General features: G+C 39.6%; 1 protein-coding gene across 2 annotated transcripts in view; it reads left to right on the top strand.

Moving 5' to 3' along the window:
- Positions 1 to 18,793, top strand: part of klhl4 (kelch-like family member 4) — a 117,460-nt gene that overhangs the window by 42,559 nt on the left and 56,108 nt on the right. The window contains exon 1 of one of the 2 annotated variants that reach the window (XM_061236709.1): positions 6,320 to 7,254. The exons of the other annotated variant lie outside the window; for it this stretch is intronic. Within the exon in view, the coding sequence (XP_061092693.1) occupies positions 6,830 to 7,254 (425 nt within the window). The 5' untranslated portion in view covers positions 6,320 to 6,829. Of the gene's footprint in view, positions 1 to 6,319; positions 7,255 to 18,793 lie in introns of those variants that run through there. 2 annotated transcript variants of the gene reach the window in all.

The raw sequence follows: 18,793 nt of genomic DNA, 5'->3' as shown, positions 1-18,793 counted from the left end.
AACTACATCACCCAAGTGCTCCATGAGCCCCACTCAAGGCAGGTGATCTACATCCATACCCATACACTGACCAATACTTTCTAGTAATGGTTAGGACCTCCCTGTATCCCCAGAACAGCCTTCATTCTTATGATTCGCAATATGAATGTGCTGCCGGCAAATCAGCAGCAACTGTGTGATGCTCTCCTGTCAGCATGGACCAGAATCTCCAAGGAATGTTTCCTGCACCTTGTCGAAACCATGCCACAAAGAATTCACTCTGTTCCGGGGGCAAAGGAAGGTACAAGAAAGGCGTACCTAAGGGGTGCAATTCATTTCTACCTTCTGGATCTGGAAACAGTTTCATTATCAGTAATTATGTTTGCTCATTCCATCTGTCCACACTGTAAACATACGCTCTTTTCTTCACAATCTTCCTCCAATAACTTCACACTTGGCAGTTTACCTCCCTTTCCTTTTCCAATTCAAGATTAAGAGTGAATTGGGACAAGTGTGTAGCCTGTCTCACTGTCTCTACTGCCATGCACTGTGGACTATGCAGAGTACTAGCTGCAGGGGCAGATTACTAACTGTGTATCTACCACCTGGATGCCACATCACAGGGCTGGCCTGTGGCCTGTGAGAGAGATATCACTAAGGCTCAAGTGACCTACAAGCTTATGCCACAAAAGGTTCACACAAAAACTTCCTCCCTTGTCTGCCTTTTATATCTGACAAAATGAAATTTGCTTTGCCCATGTCAACTGCTGTGCACATTGGAACAAAGACAGAGAGGGAACTCTGAAGAATGGACTGAATGCACAATTGGTATTTGTCCCCAGTATTCTGGTTTAGGTCTTTGTATCATTTTCATAAATGGTTTGATAATGAAATTTTATACATTTCCTTTGTTGAATCTGCGAGTTTGTTCATTTCTGCCGGGGCCACGCACAAGAGAAACTGAGCCACCTGAGATAAGAAATGGTAATTGGGGAAGGCAAACTGGGTAGGAATGCAGCTGGTATTGTTTCATTTCAGACCTTGATTTCTGCCTTGTTTTGAAATCATTATTTCCTAATTGTTTTGCCTCCTTAGCAGCCATGGATAGAGTTTGTGTTTTCCATTGTAATTAGTGGTGGAAGTAGGTTGAAATTCTTGCTGGTACTATGGTTAGGAATGCCTCAGTGCACTTTCAGGTGAAAACAGATGATTACATTTGATCAGCATTTGTCATAATCATGGTGGTTTACTATTGGTTCCATTTGGTATACTCATGCACACATTCATTTTCTTTACTGTATTTTTTGTTGTTCTGTACTTAAAAACCCAGTAATGCATTTGTTATACATTGTATACCTAATCTAATTCTAAATAAAATCATGTAGGCATACCCATTCAAGATTGACTTAAAGGTACAATAGGTAATTTTGCACAGTCAAGAGAGGAATTGCAGCAACAAACACCCTCAAACCACAACACCACTCCTTGACAAATTGGAGTTTTTTCAGCATATAACGTTAGCTAGTGTTAGGCAGGTCGATCAGAGATTTGCAAGTTAACTGTTGACGTTCCAGCTTCGAAGTGCAGCTTCACTGTTCTGGTGTTACTTTCACCAGTGGTTGTTATCTGTTAATTCACAAAGTCTAACTACGGGCCTCATTTATAAAATGGCCATACGAACAAATTGTATCTTAAATAGTTGGGCTTATGAAGAAAACCGTGACTAAATATTTATTTATAAATCCCACTTGGATGTGGATATGATCGTATTCCCAGATAAAGTTTACATTAGACAAATGTAAATGACCTACTGGTTATGTGGAGGGACTGCATGTTGTTGGTTTCAGATATTTTTTATCAAGCATATGCTAAATAAAGGAAATTATCTTCAAATATTTTTTAAGATAAGTCTGCGAACATTTTCATGAATGAGGCCTCAGGTCTGATTGATAGAGTCACAAAGGGAAGCTGCTCCTTCTTACCTTAGAAACTATAATCTAACAGCCCCTAGTTTTATTTTTTGACAGATCTTTCTAGATTTTAACAGATTAATTGTACTTGAAATGGACATTGACACTAAATGTGTAGGAAATAAAACAAGGGAAAAGACAATGAAATACATGTGAGCCTATGGTTTTAGTTCTCCAAACCCTGTGCTGTAATCTCATTTTGAGAATGTCCTAAGGCCAGTTACTACAGACAAATCTGACTGAAGCAAATTGAAGCAAAAGGAAGTCAGAAGACAGTAATTCTCTGATTCAGTGTAAGGATGATAGAGGCTTTAACGGAAGACAAATGTGTGCATCATATGATTTTGTTTAACATTTGATTTGATTTTGCATTACATTGCATTTGTTTGAATATATACATTCAAGCAAACTAAAATTGAAAACATAGATAAATAATCAAAATGGGGAGAGTGAAAAACAAATATTCTGATGTCACTGGAGTCCACAAAGGCATTCAAATTCAAAGTGAATTTTACCATTGGGTCATTGCGCTCTATCCCCCTTCCATCCCCCTCTCTCCCTGCTCTCTAATTGGGAGAGCAGGTAGAGAGCTTCCCACCCCGTCTCAGTCTCCACCCCCCACACTTGCATACACACCACCACAGTACCCAGAAAGCAACCTGATTTAAAAGTATAACTGTTTAATTTTCAGGCTTGACAGTTCAGCACTCAACAGAAGGCACACCGCATGAATAAATATATCAAAATACAATGGATAAAAATCTGATGATATAATTTCATCTCAGCTGTGGTTTAACAAACAATTGTATCAAAACACAGACAGCACAAACATTGGCCAAGTACAGGGTAGCGATAAGAAATTAATTTAAAGTCACAGTCCAGAATTTGCCAATGCTGGCAGAGAGTACTTACATCATAATATTATGGGATAGTAAAAACTGCCAGCACTATATTTTCAAGATATCCATATTCCATTATAGCATTTTTGTAAATTTTATCAGACATATTTTTGGTTATAACGTTCCTCTAGCCCCACTGAAATGTTACGAGCTTCATAAATATGTTCAATTCAATCCCTTCACATTCACAGCATGCATGTTACATTTTTGCTCCATCAATAACTCATAGAACAACAATTTGTACATTGATGATCTAGGCTAGAACAGTCTTGACCCAACACTATCACAACAACTTTAAAAAGAACAGAGGATATACAATGTAACTTTTTTATGGCCAATTTCTGCTGATGCATTGCAGACTTTTCATGAAATGTGATACTTATAAGGAGTAACATGGTGGTTGAATGTGACACTTGGCAACAATAAAACTGTGCATAATTCTTTTTATTATTCAGTTATTTAAATTAATTTTAAAACATATTTTTCTAAGCCTAAATGTCCCACTATAAAAGTTCACCCAAACTATCTTGGCGTGGTAATGAGAACTGTCAATTAACTATGACATGCCCCCACTTTCCTCACATTGTTGTTTGTTACCGTAGCTATCTCCATGATACATTTATTTTTACAAGCTAGCTATCTTAGTTTATCAACTATCAATAGCTAAGGTAAGGGCACTGACTTATCCAATAATAATTTTTGCTAGCTAGCCAAGTTAAGATAAAAATAACGTCCTAGCAAAGCAAACTAGCTAGCTAAATGAATATAGCCAGAAATACTCCAATAGTCTTTAAAAGGCAGTCTATTTTAAGTGGACCTAAGAAACCTTGCCTGTAGGCCAGCGGGTCAACTGTGGGTCACGAGTTATAGGGGAGGGATGAGGGGAGTTCTTATCCTCATGTGACGCACTACAGGAGAACATTCTCAATGTAGGACCATACATTTAAAATGCTTACTTCTCCAAAACTAAGGAACGGACATATTTAATACTTCCATTGTGTTTCTTCAATGCCCTCATGTGCAAATTGCATATAAAAACCTCAAAAGTATGACCAACCTCCATATCATTTCTTTTTGAGGCTTATAATTTCTGGATACTATGGATGTCCAAATGCCTCTTTTTACCGTAGCTACCATTGCATGCTTTACAAGCCGGACATCTTGCTATCCAGCTTCTCATCCTTTCTTAATTCCTCCTGAAAGGACATCACTCTATCCTTTTCGTAATTAGCTTTACTTCTTGTCTTCTTTGCTGAGAGCGGGGGGCATTTGGGAAAAAAAACTATGGATGAGGATGTTTCACTAATTGCTAGATGTTTGCTGGAGGATTCGTAACTGACAGGACTTCCTACCTAAAGTTTACTGCTTTATGTAGCTATGGAAACCTGTTAGATTGGATTAGGCAGATGTCGTTCAAGTACCTTAACCCAACCCCTGCCTAAAGTTTTTTTAAGAAAAAACTTTACTGATCATTACTTTTTCAGTCAAATTGCATTTTACACAATAGGCTCCCTTAAATCACCACTAAATCTCACCAGCCCTGATTGCAACCCTCATTTATGTTATATCTGTTAGAAAAAGGGAATGTATGCCCCCCCCCCCCACTTTCAGTTTTTTATTTGTCATTTAGCCCTGTGAGTATGATGTAGAGGAAGTAGGGAGCACACCACAGGCTGGAAAAGCAGGGAGTGAAGCCCCCAGGCAGCTGTATTGAAGAGCACAGTGTGTATTCATGTGATTCATCATAATGTACCAGTCATATTTCAAAATCTATACAAAAGACAGCCGAGTGATTAAATCCCATGGAGTCTCATGATTTTAGAGCTTTGGTCAGGCAGTTTAAAATAAAAGATGGACATATCGTTGTAGCACTGTCAGCATTCATAGAATCACATTATCCTCTGGTAGAACTCTCTCTGTACTTGTGAACTGCATTAACTACATGCCTGTCAGATGATACCAGAACATGATAGCTGGGATTGAAGTCATGTGTTTTGTATCTTTAAATCCTTTTTTATGACAGTTATGCTGAAGGTTTCCCAAAAGACACATCTGACTACACCTGGCAGGGAGCCTGCAACAACCCCATGGGTACATGGGATTCATCGCTCCCCTGTAGTTCCAATTTCCTATAATGCACAATCTTGTCAGGACTTATCTCCATGCAGGAATGGCTTTTTGCAATGGAGCTGGACCTTATCAGAATACTCACTGTGTCTGACACAGTCCCCAAGGAGAAGCTGCCACCTCTGTTGTCATAAACAAATATCAATGAGCCCACACATACAGTAAGGATAACCCCATCCTAAATGATTGAAACACCTCATATTGAAGCTGTTATAAAGTTGTACATTCATAAGAGGCCGCAGTAAGGATTGAGATGTAAATTTGCTGGGGGAGCTGCCCTACTGGAGCATTAGGTAATTTTTTTGCTGTACTCAATCCCATCGATGTGCCATTAGCCAAACAACGTGCCAACACGGCCTTATCCTCTCACACGGTGTGTGTCATGTGTCAGTATGATTGAAGTGCTGGCTTGACGGCTGAATCGCTCTGATAAAAATGCAATGGGGTTGCTCGCACCAGGCCGCAAGGAAGAATTTTTTTGTCTGTCATCCCTGGTATGCTGTGGAAACTGAAGCCGGTGAATGATAAAATCATGGCGGAGTAATCGTTTTGTGAATACTCCCCCCTGAATAATTGTCATTTCGTTCAACAATAAATTGTTGAACTAAATGACATTGAAAGATAAAACTATCGAAATATGATATTATATTATATTATATTTATATATTATATATATATATATATTATATATACAGCAAATATCAAATTAAACCGGTGCTTAAATTGTACATTCAGCTCTTGCATACACATTAGATTCGCAATTTTGCGTATGGTTCTACCCCTCCGACAGAAGTAGTAGCCCGTCTTTCCTTGAGATTCATTAATTCACCGGATGGCCCTGAGACACTGGTGGTGGGGGGTCATACTCTATTTCTGCAGTTTCCTGCATGGAGAGAGAATGGAGTCCACTTCCCCTGGGATACTTTCTATACATGGGATTGTGTTGGAAAGCCAGTGTAACCAGTTGTGTGTGTACGTGTGTGTGTGTGCGTATGTGTGTGTGTGTATGTGTATAATTACAGGTCAGTAGGTTTCATGAGGTAAATTCAATTGTGAGGTAGCTGGTCATGGGGCTCAATGGCGAGTGTGTGTATATTCGGTATTTGTGTGTGTATGAACAACTGTGCATATGAATGTGGAAGTAAAGGAAAAAGAAAGAAGAGGATGTGAGATAATGGAGGGAGAGAGCGGGAGCAAACACAGAAAATAAAGATAAGGGAGGAGAGAAGGAAAAGTGTGAGATGGGGGCAGAGAGAGGGAGGGTGTTAAGGGGAGAGAGAAGGAAAGGGAGGGGGAAATAGGGTGGAGAGTGAGAGAGAAGGCACAGAAGACCCAGCTGCCTAGAGGAGAGAGTGCTGTTGGCTGCTGCTTCCCTTTCTAAGCTGATTTACTTGCTTAAGGTCTGACCTCATCATCCTGTCAGTATGGTCCCCCACCTCCTGTGGTGGGAGCAGCCTAAAATCATCAGCTGAAGCGCGTGGAAATAGCACTGGGATCGTGAGGCGCTGCTTCCTCCTGTTTGCATTCAGCCTTCAGCCTGCGAGAGTGTGTGAAGAGAGAGAGAGAGAGAGAGAGAGAGAGAACGCATCATGCATGTGCATTAACCGAGCTGCAGGAGCAGCAGAGTGAGCGAGAAGCAGTGGAATTGTGTTGAGTGCAAGCCCAGGCATACACAAGAGCAGCAGAGATTGTTCTTTTCTCCTCCACATATAAAGAACAGAGAGAGGGAAGAGAGAAAGAGAGAGAGGGGGGAGAAAGAGAGAAGGAGAGTGCAAGTGAGTGAAAGAAAGGCGCTCATTGCCTTCTCTATTGTTTGTGGAATTCAACGTACCTTCATTACACAAGGAGAAGAGGATGTCGGTGTCGGGGAAGAAGGAGTTTGACGTGAAACAGATCCTCAGGCTGCGCTGGCGCTGGTTCAGTCACTCCTCCCAGAGTTCGGCCGGCAGCGGGAGCTACATCCAGCAGGAGGGCTTTGATCACCGGGGCAACCCGGCCCAGAACAGGTTAAAGAGTCATTCACGGGACAGGAGTGGGCTTCGCAAGAGCAACAGCCCTGTGCACAGCATTTTGGCGCCGACCCCGGGACCCACGCCAGTCTACGCCAGAACGGGTCATCAATCATGGCACCAGCAGAACCTCATCCCACACCTGCAGTCCAGCGAGGAGCTGCCTAAAACCGGCTCCCCCGAGAGCGCAGGAAAGGAGGACTCAAAGAGAAGCCAGGAGGATGTGAAGAGCCACCCGGAGGACCCCTTAGAAGTGGAAGCGAGGGAAAGGTAGGGTGCTCGGGAACCTCCTGTGTAAAGTGTACCCAGACTGGCGAGACAGATTAAGTACTGGCAACTGTAAGGTTTGAATCTTTAGAAAGGGAACTGGATATCATTGCCATTTGTTGCAAACGAGGCAAACAATATTGTAACATTGTTGCTGTAGCATTTGAGAAAATAAGGTGTAACGCAAAAACAAACTGAAATTTAGACATTGAATTATAGTACGGTCCAATCAGTATGTCATTCGGCACATATATTTTTCCAGATTTAAGTGGTCTATAGTAAAATGTCTTATAAAGGAAGAATCATGTAAGTGAGCCTTTGTTTAAGCTCACTGAATTACGAATAATGATTTCAGCAGACAGGGAAATGGAATATGATATAGGTAATTACATCTTTGCAGTATATAATAATAAACTAAGGTTGTGTTATGGCCAAGCTTATGCAAACCACTTCTGAAGCTATTGGGTTCAAGTGCAGTCACTCTACTTGGTCCAGTCATCTCGTTATTACTGCAAGCCTACCTTGGGGCAGTTTTGACACAAGCACAGAAGGTCTGGAAAGCTAGAGCATTAAGGTTCCCTTTTGGATATTATTCAGCAGATGTGTCTGTCCACAGGCTCCTACTCAAGCGACTCTTTGTGTTAGTGCGGCAGTGATTTGCACACCATTGTTTAAAGTACCATGTTTTGGGGTTGCCCCCCCCCCCCCCCCCCCCCCCCCCCCCTCAGAACCTCCCTCCATGGCTGCTTCTCCTGATTGCTGTTCACAGCAGGGAGATTTTGCTGTTCCTTCATTTATTATTCCACCGAGTTATAAATGTTGTAGGAAGAACAGTGCTATATGAGAGGCGAGTGTTTTGGTGCAGGCACTAAAAAAAGATGATGGAAGGCAGGCAAATGCATGAATTATTTATAGTGGGACTGACATTCGGCGCAGTCAAAGTGAACAAAATGGTCTACATTTGATCGTCGGCACAAGCCTAGCCCCTTCTCTCATTTGATGAAGCCAATTAAAAAATGTTCAGTTAATTACGTCTGCAATTTCGCCTGTTCCCGAGCAGATTCTCTTCAGGGATTTTCAATAGCGGACTGTCAGCAGTAGAATGTGTGTGCCATTGTCTACCACTATGTCACGCTGGGATTCAGCAGGAAGTAAACAGTTTTTCTCTGAGAAGGAAGTGCCATGACAGAGCCTTATAAAGAGGTGATGTCATCATATTCGTGAAGACGTTTTTTTATTTTGCTCTTTGTCTTTTCTGCTCTCACACAAAAGTGTTAATGTCAGCAGTGGTGCAATTCGAGGCTTTTACATTCAACTTTATTGTGCCTTGGAACAATTCAACAGATATACATCAGAAACATCTACAAAGACCATGGGACTTCATACATTTTAGCTCTGTGATTGATTGGATTTGAATAACATTCACTTCATAAGCAACAATTCATTTTTGTCCCCAGTAGGGGACATGAGTCTCTAGTCATAATCTCGAAAATCTTTTTCTGCTGTGCTGATACCTACATTACATGAGACATTTATTAAAATTAAAATAACTATATTTTTGAAGAATAATTTTCCTTGCTATATTTTTTGACATCAGAGACACTTGTATTACGTCAAAAATGTACATACTTTTCTTTTTCTGTTGGGTCTTAGGAGTATAATATAGGATGGTTCATCTTAAAAACATGAAGCAGTTTGGAAAGGTGATGCATTATGTGCCACTTCCAAGCACCTTCATTGAAAGACACTCCATCAAAAAATCCATTAATTACATTCTTCTTCATGGTCTTAGTTGTAGATTAACCGTGCTTCAATCAATAGCTGATCAATGTAGCTTTCCCCATTACGGGATGCACAATGGATCAATTAAACTGCAGTAGGGCTGTCTCTTACTTAATGAACACCTACGGCTATTTAGAGAAAATATAAAAAGGTCTTTGGTTATACATTATAATGAAGTAACATTTATATCTTATAAAATCTTACTATAAATTATACAAAAATGAATGTGAATGTGAGTGCCGAGTAAGTAAAGAGCTTAGAATTATAAGCTTTTACCATGTATTCCGTAAAAATGGCCAATGGATATTTTCCTTGGTTCTGTTTTTCATTGAAACACATTTGGTGTGTACTGATAGCAGATATTCTGATTCAAATTAAACAGTGTCAATTGTTGTGTATTTCTTGAAATAACAATCCACAATTGGACCAAATAATTATATTAAAGGTCCCGTATTGTGTTAAACAACATTTACCTTGCTATGTGGATTATAAAGGAGTTGTAGGTGCTATACAAACATAGTGAAAGTATCAAAACACACAGTCTCCAATGAAATCCGCATTAATGAATTCATTAATCTGTATTAAGAAACTGTGCATTTAAAAGAGTGGTTTGGACTTTCCTCAAGTGTACGCTCAATTGCGTACAGTATGTCGGCCTTCAGCATGCCCACATTTTAGCTGGAAGAAATCCAGACCCGGCACAGATACCGTTCAGTTCGTTACAGAGCTAGCCAGCCCGTCACAATAGAGGTTCATTCATATTAATGAGCCCTAAAAACACAGTCGCTAAAACAGTATGTTATTGGTAAAGCTCATGAGAGGCGCCGGAGAATGGACATTCAAACTCAAACTGCACTTAAAGCCACACAAACATCTTGTTATGGATATTAGACCTAAAATAAAACACTGGAAAGGTTTAGGTGACAATGTTGGACATTTAATGTACACTTAAACATGAACATACTGAGATAGTGACACAATATTTGTTGTTTTTGTTCTGTACTCCAAAACATTGAAATATGACATGAAAACTGGCTGTAATTCCTACACAGTCCACCCAATATGGATGTAAATACCCTCAAATTGAAGCTGCAATCTGCATTCATTATACATTATATTCATTGTTTTATTTCAAATCCAATGTACTGGAGTACCGATACCAAAACAACAACTCTGTCACTGTCCCATATGTTTGCATTTAACCATGTGTGGAGAACCCTGTGAATGCACAAGGGGTGCTTCCTGTTTTCTTTCACCATTTCCTCTGAAAGGTTTGTTTTTGTAGCCGTTCATTCTGTCCGGCTCAGTCACTGGATCAATGCAACAAGATATGGCAGCTGGTATGATTATGTTTTGTAAGAATTCTGGAAATAATTTGATACCAGCAAGAAGAGCAATCTTCACAAAACACATGTAGGAGTTCAGTGGAGGCCATCTGCATTATAGCACCCGATTGCTCATCCAGCTACTCCTACACAGAGCACACACGAGTTGAAAGCTTCATCTGTTAAAGAGAGGATTGCTGCCATGTTTCTGTAGTACCATATGTACACATTACTCAACAGTACACATATCAGTGTTTCCAAAAACCTAAAAATATAACCATCATAGATGAATGCTGCTATACAATTTGTAACGGCAAATAAATTGAACATAGAATGCTTTATATGTACTGGGTGCATTTAGCCTTTTTAATCCAAAGAGCTTTTTAAAACAGAGGGTCAAACCTCAGCGAACTTACGACCTTTAAATCTCGTAAAGATGGTCTAATTAGTGCAGACCCGGTGGATTGGAAATTTCCACAAGCAGACACAAAATACAGTGGTTTAATAAAGTCTAAGAACTGAACATTTTCATTGCAAATTTGCCGTGCTGTCAGACCAGGACCTTTCCCATTATCTGCTCACAGACTCGTTTCCTCAGCTGCTGAGCAGCGAAAATGGCGCTAAGGTCACCTGCCACTGTCAGGAGAGGGCTGGGCATTCATAATTCATGGGGATCTTGACCTGAATTTTTTTTTAAGGTACGGTGTTTCTCTCCATCTGGTGGGGGGGAGGGGGGCTTTGCATTCTTAGGTCCTCTTGTGGAAAGGGTCACATGGGCGATCTGGTGAGTGTGCCCTTCAGCTTTAAAAGCCTCCTTGTTTTTTTTTTTTTCTCTCCTTCAGAATCGATAGCTTTCACTTTGACTCGAGACCACTGTATACACACAGTCAGTAGCAGGCAACAAATCAGCCCACGCTAAAAATGGTTAATGCTTGCGGCCTTGTGTTGGTGTGAAACCGAGGTCCTCCTACGTCATTAACCCTGCGGTAACTCTTCTTGATATTCTGCTGTAGGTGCCGTCTTTAACCTTTGACCTCACACCCAAGCCTCAATGACAGCCTTGGCACTCTCGTCTTTTCTGGTCCACCCCCTTGACTACAGATGTGATACTAGTTTCTGGATACACAAATTAGGTTCAATGCTCTGTCTGTGTTATGCTGGCATTAACATTATGGATTATTGCTTTGTGAATGCAGTGGCTTGTGAATATGTGCAGGAATTCAGCTAGGTTCTTATATAAGGAAAAATGATGCTGTGCTCAGCATGAATCCTGGAATGTATGCTTCTGTTCATAAGCAACGATTATCATATTCCCTATATTATTCCGTTGGCTCTATGCACTGCTTTTGTGTCTACTGATATGAAATAAACAGTTCCAGTCAAACAGATGAGATGGCCTCTGGAATTCTTTACCAATGGAATCCTGACCAAAAAACAAACAAACCTATTTATATGTATCTCTTGCCTTTCAAATTGTTTTTTGGAAAATGAAGATAGTTTTAATCTCGCCTGATCAATTATGGCTGTATAGTGGCTGTGTTGGAGTCAGATTTTAATTGAAATCACCCACCCCCCTAGCGGAACTTGAAACATGTCTCCTGAGTCAAGCTGTAGAGCCCCCCCTACCCTAGAGTGTGATATATTTATCACACCATGTGCATCAGGTCCCACAATGCACTGTTGTATCATCTGGGAGGGAAAAAATCAATTTGGTGGTATGAGGAAATAAGCTGACAGCGAATTGTATTTTATAGCATCTGCCTGCCATTTTTCCCACCTTTGAGGCTAAAAGCTGGTTGAAGAACAAAGCCACAGTACATTGATAAATCTCTGTGTTATCTCAATATAGCTAGTTTTAAATACAAAGGCCCTATTTTTTGCCCATGATTGCTGCAAAAATTAATGTGATTTTTCTTTTTGCTCCGCTCCATGAGATTTTTTCTACTAAATAAAAAGATAACCATTAAGATGTCACAAGGAAATGGAGAGGTTCAAATAGCTAGTGGATTCAATTTGGCTGAAAAGCACAATAGAAAATGTTAAAAATGTTGTCAGTAAAAGGTGAATTTGCAGCACCCAGACCTTGTTTCACTCCCCTCAGAGGTCTGAAATGTAATATTTCACTTCCATGTGTAATTTTCAATATTTGGGGCCAGCGCATAATAATTTCTGCTTATTTCTTCTCCGTCAATTCTGAGTACTGTTAGACAAAAAAATAAAAATAAAATGAAGAAAGAACAGAGCAGAGCAGTCAGAAAGGTAAGAATCATCAGTCCTTTATGCTAACATGCAATGAACCCTTGTGCAAGTCCGAAATCTAGCAGTCTGCATAATTCCAAACTGCTCATATAAATATAACATTTTTGTCGCATTTTCACAGAAAGTTAATTAATGAGATATTTTAAAATAATAGCAATCATTTGACACCTCTCTAAGTTCATCTCAGGAATAAAAATGTAAATATGAATAATGAAGGAGCAGTCCTTAACTGGAATGTGCTTACCCATTTATTTCCTCCCTCATTAACATAATGAATAATCCCTCAGACTGAGAGCATGGTTAAATGTACCCTACTAGTTCATGTTCTTGAAGATAAAGCCTCCCATACATGTGATGCTTCACTACTACATTTACACATTGTTAAACATTTGGTGCTTTCCAGTGTCAAGAAAACCAGACATAACTCCTGTCCTGTCACACAAAAATACACATTTTGGCTGCGTTATGCCCACCTCTTCCACCTGGCACAAAGGCGTCTCTTAGGTGCTGCCTTTAATACTACCTTGAAGGTGGTTTATCGCTGTTTCCGAGCGACAATTGTGCAGTAGCTCAGAGGAAATAGTCACCTTGCTATAAATCTATTTGATTTTATCCCCTATGGGGAAAATGATGCAGTGAGGCAGGATTTTTTTTTTGTCTTGTGTGGTGCTAATTAATTAATATTTCCCTCTGTTCCCTGCCCTCTTGGCCAGGTCATCTTTGGAATAGAGATTCCTTATCTCAGTTGGGCTTCATGGTAAAATTATTGTAAAAGGAACTTAAACCCACTCTGTTCAAATTTGGTTGGACAAGGGTCTGAATAAACAACAATAATAATAATCTGCATTGCAGTTTGAGCATACATCATTCACTTGAAAAAGGTGATGGGGGAATTACTGGATGTATACGATTAGTTTTGAATCACTGTGTGTGTCTCCTGTTGTTTATATTTGTATTTAATGGTGTGTAAAATACTGGGAGGTATACTATTCATATTCTATTATTATTATTATTATTTCATTACATTACAGTAGCGTTCTAGCTTTGTCCATGTCTGCCACCAGCAGTCCCACTAAGATTAAAACTTCAATTCCTGAACCCCTATTATTCAGTGTCCTTTATGACGAAAAGAGAGAAACCCCTGGGCAATCAGGAATCCAAACCAAAGCATGATTGCATATGTGTCAGGCCTGCCTTCTGTTTGCTATCACATTACATTTAGATTGTTCAATTAAACAAAGAGGATTGTTCCAGAAGGTGGCAGAATAAGCATTGGTCCAGGCTGAATGGCCAGCTTTGTCCAATTGCATTCATCACTCGGTCTGCATCACTCAGTGCTTAGCTTCATTTTTTAGGGCTGCGTCAAACACAGGCAGCATAATATGTGAGCGGTGATCACCTGCTCCAGGTTTCCAATTGGATTTGATTTCCCAGTGGTGGCGGTTCATTAAAAACCTGTAAAGCAGCCAGGGCCAACCATCCCATGTAATGAATAAAATATTTTTGGAAATAAATTAATTTGGATTTAGCTTTATACCACTGTCACCATAGCAATGTAAGGAAGAAAAGTGGCAGCACTATGTTTCGTATCTATCTACCCATCTCTCACAGTATCACAGTGCACTCTCAAACACGGTCCTCATGCATAATGCAGTATTAGTTGATTAAATATCCAGGTTCCCATTTTCAGCAGTATTTTTCTTTTCTTGGAATGGAGTGAGAGAGTGAGCGACAGTGGGGGTGGGGGGTGGGAACAGAGTGCTAATATATGTTAATGCTGTGAGGGGTTGGGCCAGCAAGCTAGCGGTTTCTCCAGACTAGAATAAAAGCATCATCTTACTGGAAAAGACAATTCACCTACTATTCCCTTTGTGAAGCTGTTCCTATGCATTGCTCATGTGCAAGTGATTTCATACCAGACAGAAATGCTACTCTGTTACAAGCTCATACCAATTTGATTTAATATGGGTTAACATTATTGGTTTAATGGAGGTTCTGGGATGTCTTGGCATTAGTGTTGTATATACAGTAGGGGTAGATGGCTTTTGCCTAACACCATATGAAGGGGTTACAAAAAAAAAGAATATGAACATCACAGGTATTTTTGAACTGTACAATTACATGTTCTGTGGATTGATACATCAAATATGCTGTGGATAATATTATCCGGAACCACCCAGTATAAAAGTCGATGGAGAATATGAATATGCATACAGCCATCATCACCAGTTATGGCCACATCAGCTGTGCTTTTCGGCATTCATATTCTTAGTGCTCGTGCAGGTTGGCTATTGACCCATCATACAGTAACTGCGCAAATCATTTTTTCAAGTGGTTAATTTTTACCCATAAATGTTATTTTTTCAGGATTTAATTCATCCTGTATCCTGCTATGCATATATTCTGAATTGTATTTTAAACTGTATTTATTTTCCTCGCAAATCAGGATACAGTTGTGTTTCCTTCTAATTCAGATAATAACTAATACATTGTGATCATTCTTATTTTGTGAATAAATCAGTCATTGGGCAGGCTCTGTGGTTTTCACTGACTTTAAGAGGAGACAAATCTTACACACCAAACGACACCTGAACCTGAGAGCACTACCATTAAGAAGACATTAAGCTACACGATCTGGAGGAGGGATATGGAAGAATTTCTAGCCTTAGCCAAAGAACAAAATCTTAACTTCTTATCCAAAATGAAGGAAATTGTACATGGGAATTGCCGCAAAAAGGCGCAGCAAAAAGGTCATTACACAATACCACCCATACTTATTTTATTTTTTACAGAATGTATGTCCAACATTATGGCTATTATAGTCTCTGTCTCATATGAGATAATTACTTTTTTGAGGCTGGATTATTTAAGATAGATTGCAATATATATTATGAATCATTAACAGGTCTATTTAATGGATATGCATTATACGATTACATTACGAAGCTGTATTTTACATGCTACTGTATTTTAGCCGATTGCCTCTTGTAATCCTGTAAATTCTTTGTTTTTAACATATTGTAGAACAAAAGCAGTTTTCCCTCTCAACCCATGATTTTTTCTTTCTGGAGAATTTAAAGAATGGTTGTGGCATGTCTTATATACGGTATCTAATGAATTATGAAGGATAAGTTCTGTGTTCTTGTGAGTCACCCATGGGAACACATTTCATAAAGGAGTCAAAAATAACAGAGCAGTTCATAGTGAGTCCCATGTATTTTAATATTGCCTATATTGCTCACTGATATTATACATTTTTTATAAAATGTAGGAATAATTTATTATGAAACATACGCATGTTCGCTTTGATAAATGAAACTTGTCCTTTTGTCCTTTAAGAGTAGGAATGATCTCTTCTGTTCCCCTGTGGTTTATATGACCTTACTTTACTTCACCCTGAGATTTAAGGTGTCACATTTATTGTGATTGAACTAATCTCTCCATGCACTGCAGTGTGCTTTTTGTACACCAGTAAAGTTAACAATTGGTACAGAGGACAGTCTTCATCTCAGTTATATTCCTCTAGAGAGGAATAATTTATTGGTTAGAATTGCTAACACCATGGCACCATGTAATCTGTTCCTACCATGTGAATATAAATGGCGGCTGTTTATTGGTAATTCTGTTGATATGAAGTTAATCCCTTACTACATGATGTGGATATTGTATTTGTCTTTTGAAAAGCAGTGTCAGTGTTGGAAAGCACAATCATAACAAAGGTCAAGCAATCCGCTTTTTCCCCATTTTCAGTTATAACTGTTACTTAAGCATAGTTTTTGTCTGGAATATATGTGCATAATATGTATTAAATACAGGATTGAAATGGACAGAAGTAAGAAAAATCTCAAGTGACATTAGGGTTTATTATTTGCTGCAGATCATTGCTCCCTGCCAGTTTTAACAGGAGACTGTTTCCAAGTGTGAATATCCTTTGTGTATCTTATTGTCAGCTGTCCTCTCACTCTGTAACAGGACTAGGCAGCGGTGACCCAGAGTTTCTGGGGAGGGTCAGTCTGAACCTGAGGTGCTTGGGACTGGAGATGGGGTATCATTGTAATTGCAAATGGTTCTGGTTGGTTGCCATTTGGGGAAATGGTGGGTGGCGATGGAGCCTTGAAAGGCTGTCCCTCGGCTGCCTAACAGATGTGCTCCTGACAGAGTTGGTCACCATTTTCTTCCCTCCCTGCCAGCTGGGTGTTCCCATTAAGTTTTGAATCATAAATCAGGGATGCATAATTTGTCACAAGCTCATGCACCCAAACCTCAGACTCCAAATAATGTTCTGTAGATAGCACCATTACCATATTCTGTCATTGTGTAAGGAATGGTTACGATTGATTTATTATTTATGTATTTATTTATTTTATTTAGCTGTAGTGACATTCAACACCCATTATTTACTTACTTTCTCCCTGTTTCTAGCAAGTGTAGAACATTTTTCTATCTCTCATTTTCACAACCCCCCCCCCTTTTCTTTTAGGGATGCTTGTATCACATCATCACAGCAATGCAGATATTATGTGCTTACTGCAGCTATAATGCGCACGCTGCGCGTTCCTCATCAAAAAGTTGCAACCGGCTTTGGAATTGAGCTTTCCACAGCACCATTCCCTTGCCCACAGGTCAGCTTGTTTCTAGGCAGTGTTTATGTTGTGCATTGTCATTTGTTTTGTGAAACTCTCTGATTGGCAGCATTGGCAGGAAACTGGCCACAGTGACACCCTGGGTCCAGAGCAACTGAAGCATATGGCATGGTACATAAACACCCAGTACTGCCGTCACACAAACAATAAATCATCCAGTGGCCACATAACGGACTTGAAATCTATGCCACCAGAAAGTAAGACCCCATTATGCTTAATTAAAAACAAACCAGTCTTTCCAGGGATTTCTGAATACTACACAAGTAATTTTGTTGCTGGGCATCAGCCAACAAGCTGCTGATAGTTGGGTGAACACAAAACTGTTTTCATACAATGCATTGGGGATATGATACAGAATAAAGTACTACTCCAATTGCTAATGCAGTGCCAGATTTGGGGAAGGTGTTGTACTGATTGAGAGGGAATTGTCTTTTCAATGCAGGGCTGCAGCTTTAATCCTGTTATATAAAGTCATTTCAGTCTGAAAAGCTGCCATACACATTGCTGATCTTGCGCATAATCATTTAACATTTCATCAATTTCAAAGCTCATTGTAAACTGTCTTTCTACTTTTGTTCACCACATCCATGATCCGTAAAATCGCATAGGCTTCGTGTGTGAATCTCGGATCAATTTTTTAGTGCTTGTATGTATGAATTTGTGTCTCAAAGTGATTGCAAAAGGAACTTCATCCAGTGAATTTACAGTCTGGGAATAGGATGAAATATGGCTTCAGTGCACCTTTGACTGTATTGCACGGTTAATGTGCTTTACAAGGCACCTCTAATGAGTAAAGGAAATAAAAACACAAGATGAACGGTATTCATTTAAATTTACTGGTTGGTCAGCCCTGGTAATTAAGAGAACAGTGTCTTATATGGTACTACTGAAACCTGGTGGTTGCAATTGTATGTGGAAGCATGGATGGCATATGTATCTGAGTGGTTTGCGAAAGAGAATTTTCTAAATCATCATTACATAAAATCGCAGTTAATGGTAAATGGTAGCAGTAACACAACTATCTCTGCATGGTTTGATTTCTTTCTCATTTAAAAAAAAAACACTGACCATGCTGAATATACTGTAGCTGGCCAAGTGTCAGGATATCATAATTAGTATTGTGATGTTGTGACCACTAGCCCCTGGTCAAAATGTATGTGTCTCATTTTCTGCAGTGAGGTTAGTTCAAAATGAACTAACTTCAAAATGTATTGACCTCACAGCAGAAAATGAACTAACGTCAGGTCTACCTGTATATACACTCAGTGAGCACCTTATTAGGTATTTATTATACTTATTTTTTAGACTTACTGGTCTTCTGCTGCTTTAGCCTATCCATTTAGAGGTTTGAGGCGTTCTGTGTTCAGAGATGCTCTTCTGCATACCACTGTTGTTATGTGTGGTTATTCGCGTTACTTTCACCTTCCTGTCAGCTTTTAACAGTATGGCCCTTCTCCTCTGACCTCTCTCATTAACAACACATTTTTGCCCACAGAACTGCTGCTCATTGGATGTTTTTTTGGTTTTTCTCTG

The sequence above is a fragment of the Conger conger genome, chromosome 3, assembly GCF_963514075.1.
Source record: "Conger conger chromosome 3, fConCon1.1, whole genome shotgun sequence".
In the NCBI taxonomy this organism is placed as follows: domain Eukaryota; kingdom Metazoa; phylum Chordata; class Actinopteri; order Anguilliformes; family Congridae; genus Conger; species Conger conger.
The sequence above is the reverse complement of the archived record's forward strand: the minus strand, read 5'-3'. Positions and strand labels throughout refer to the sequence as shown.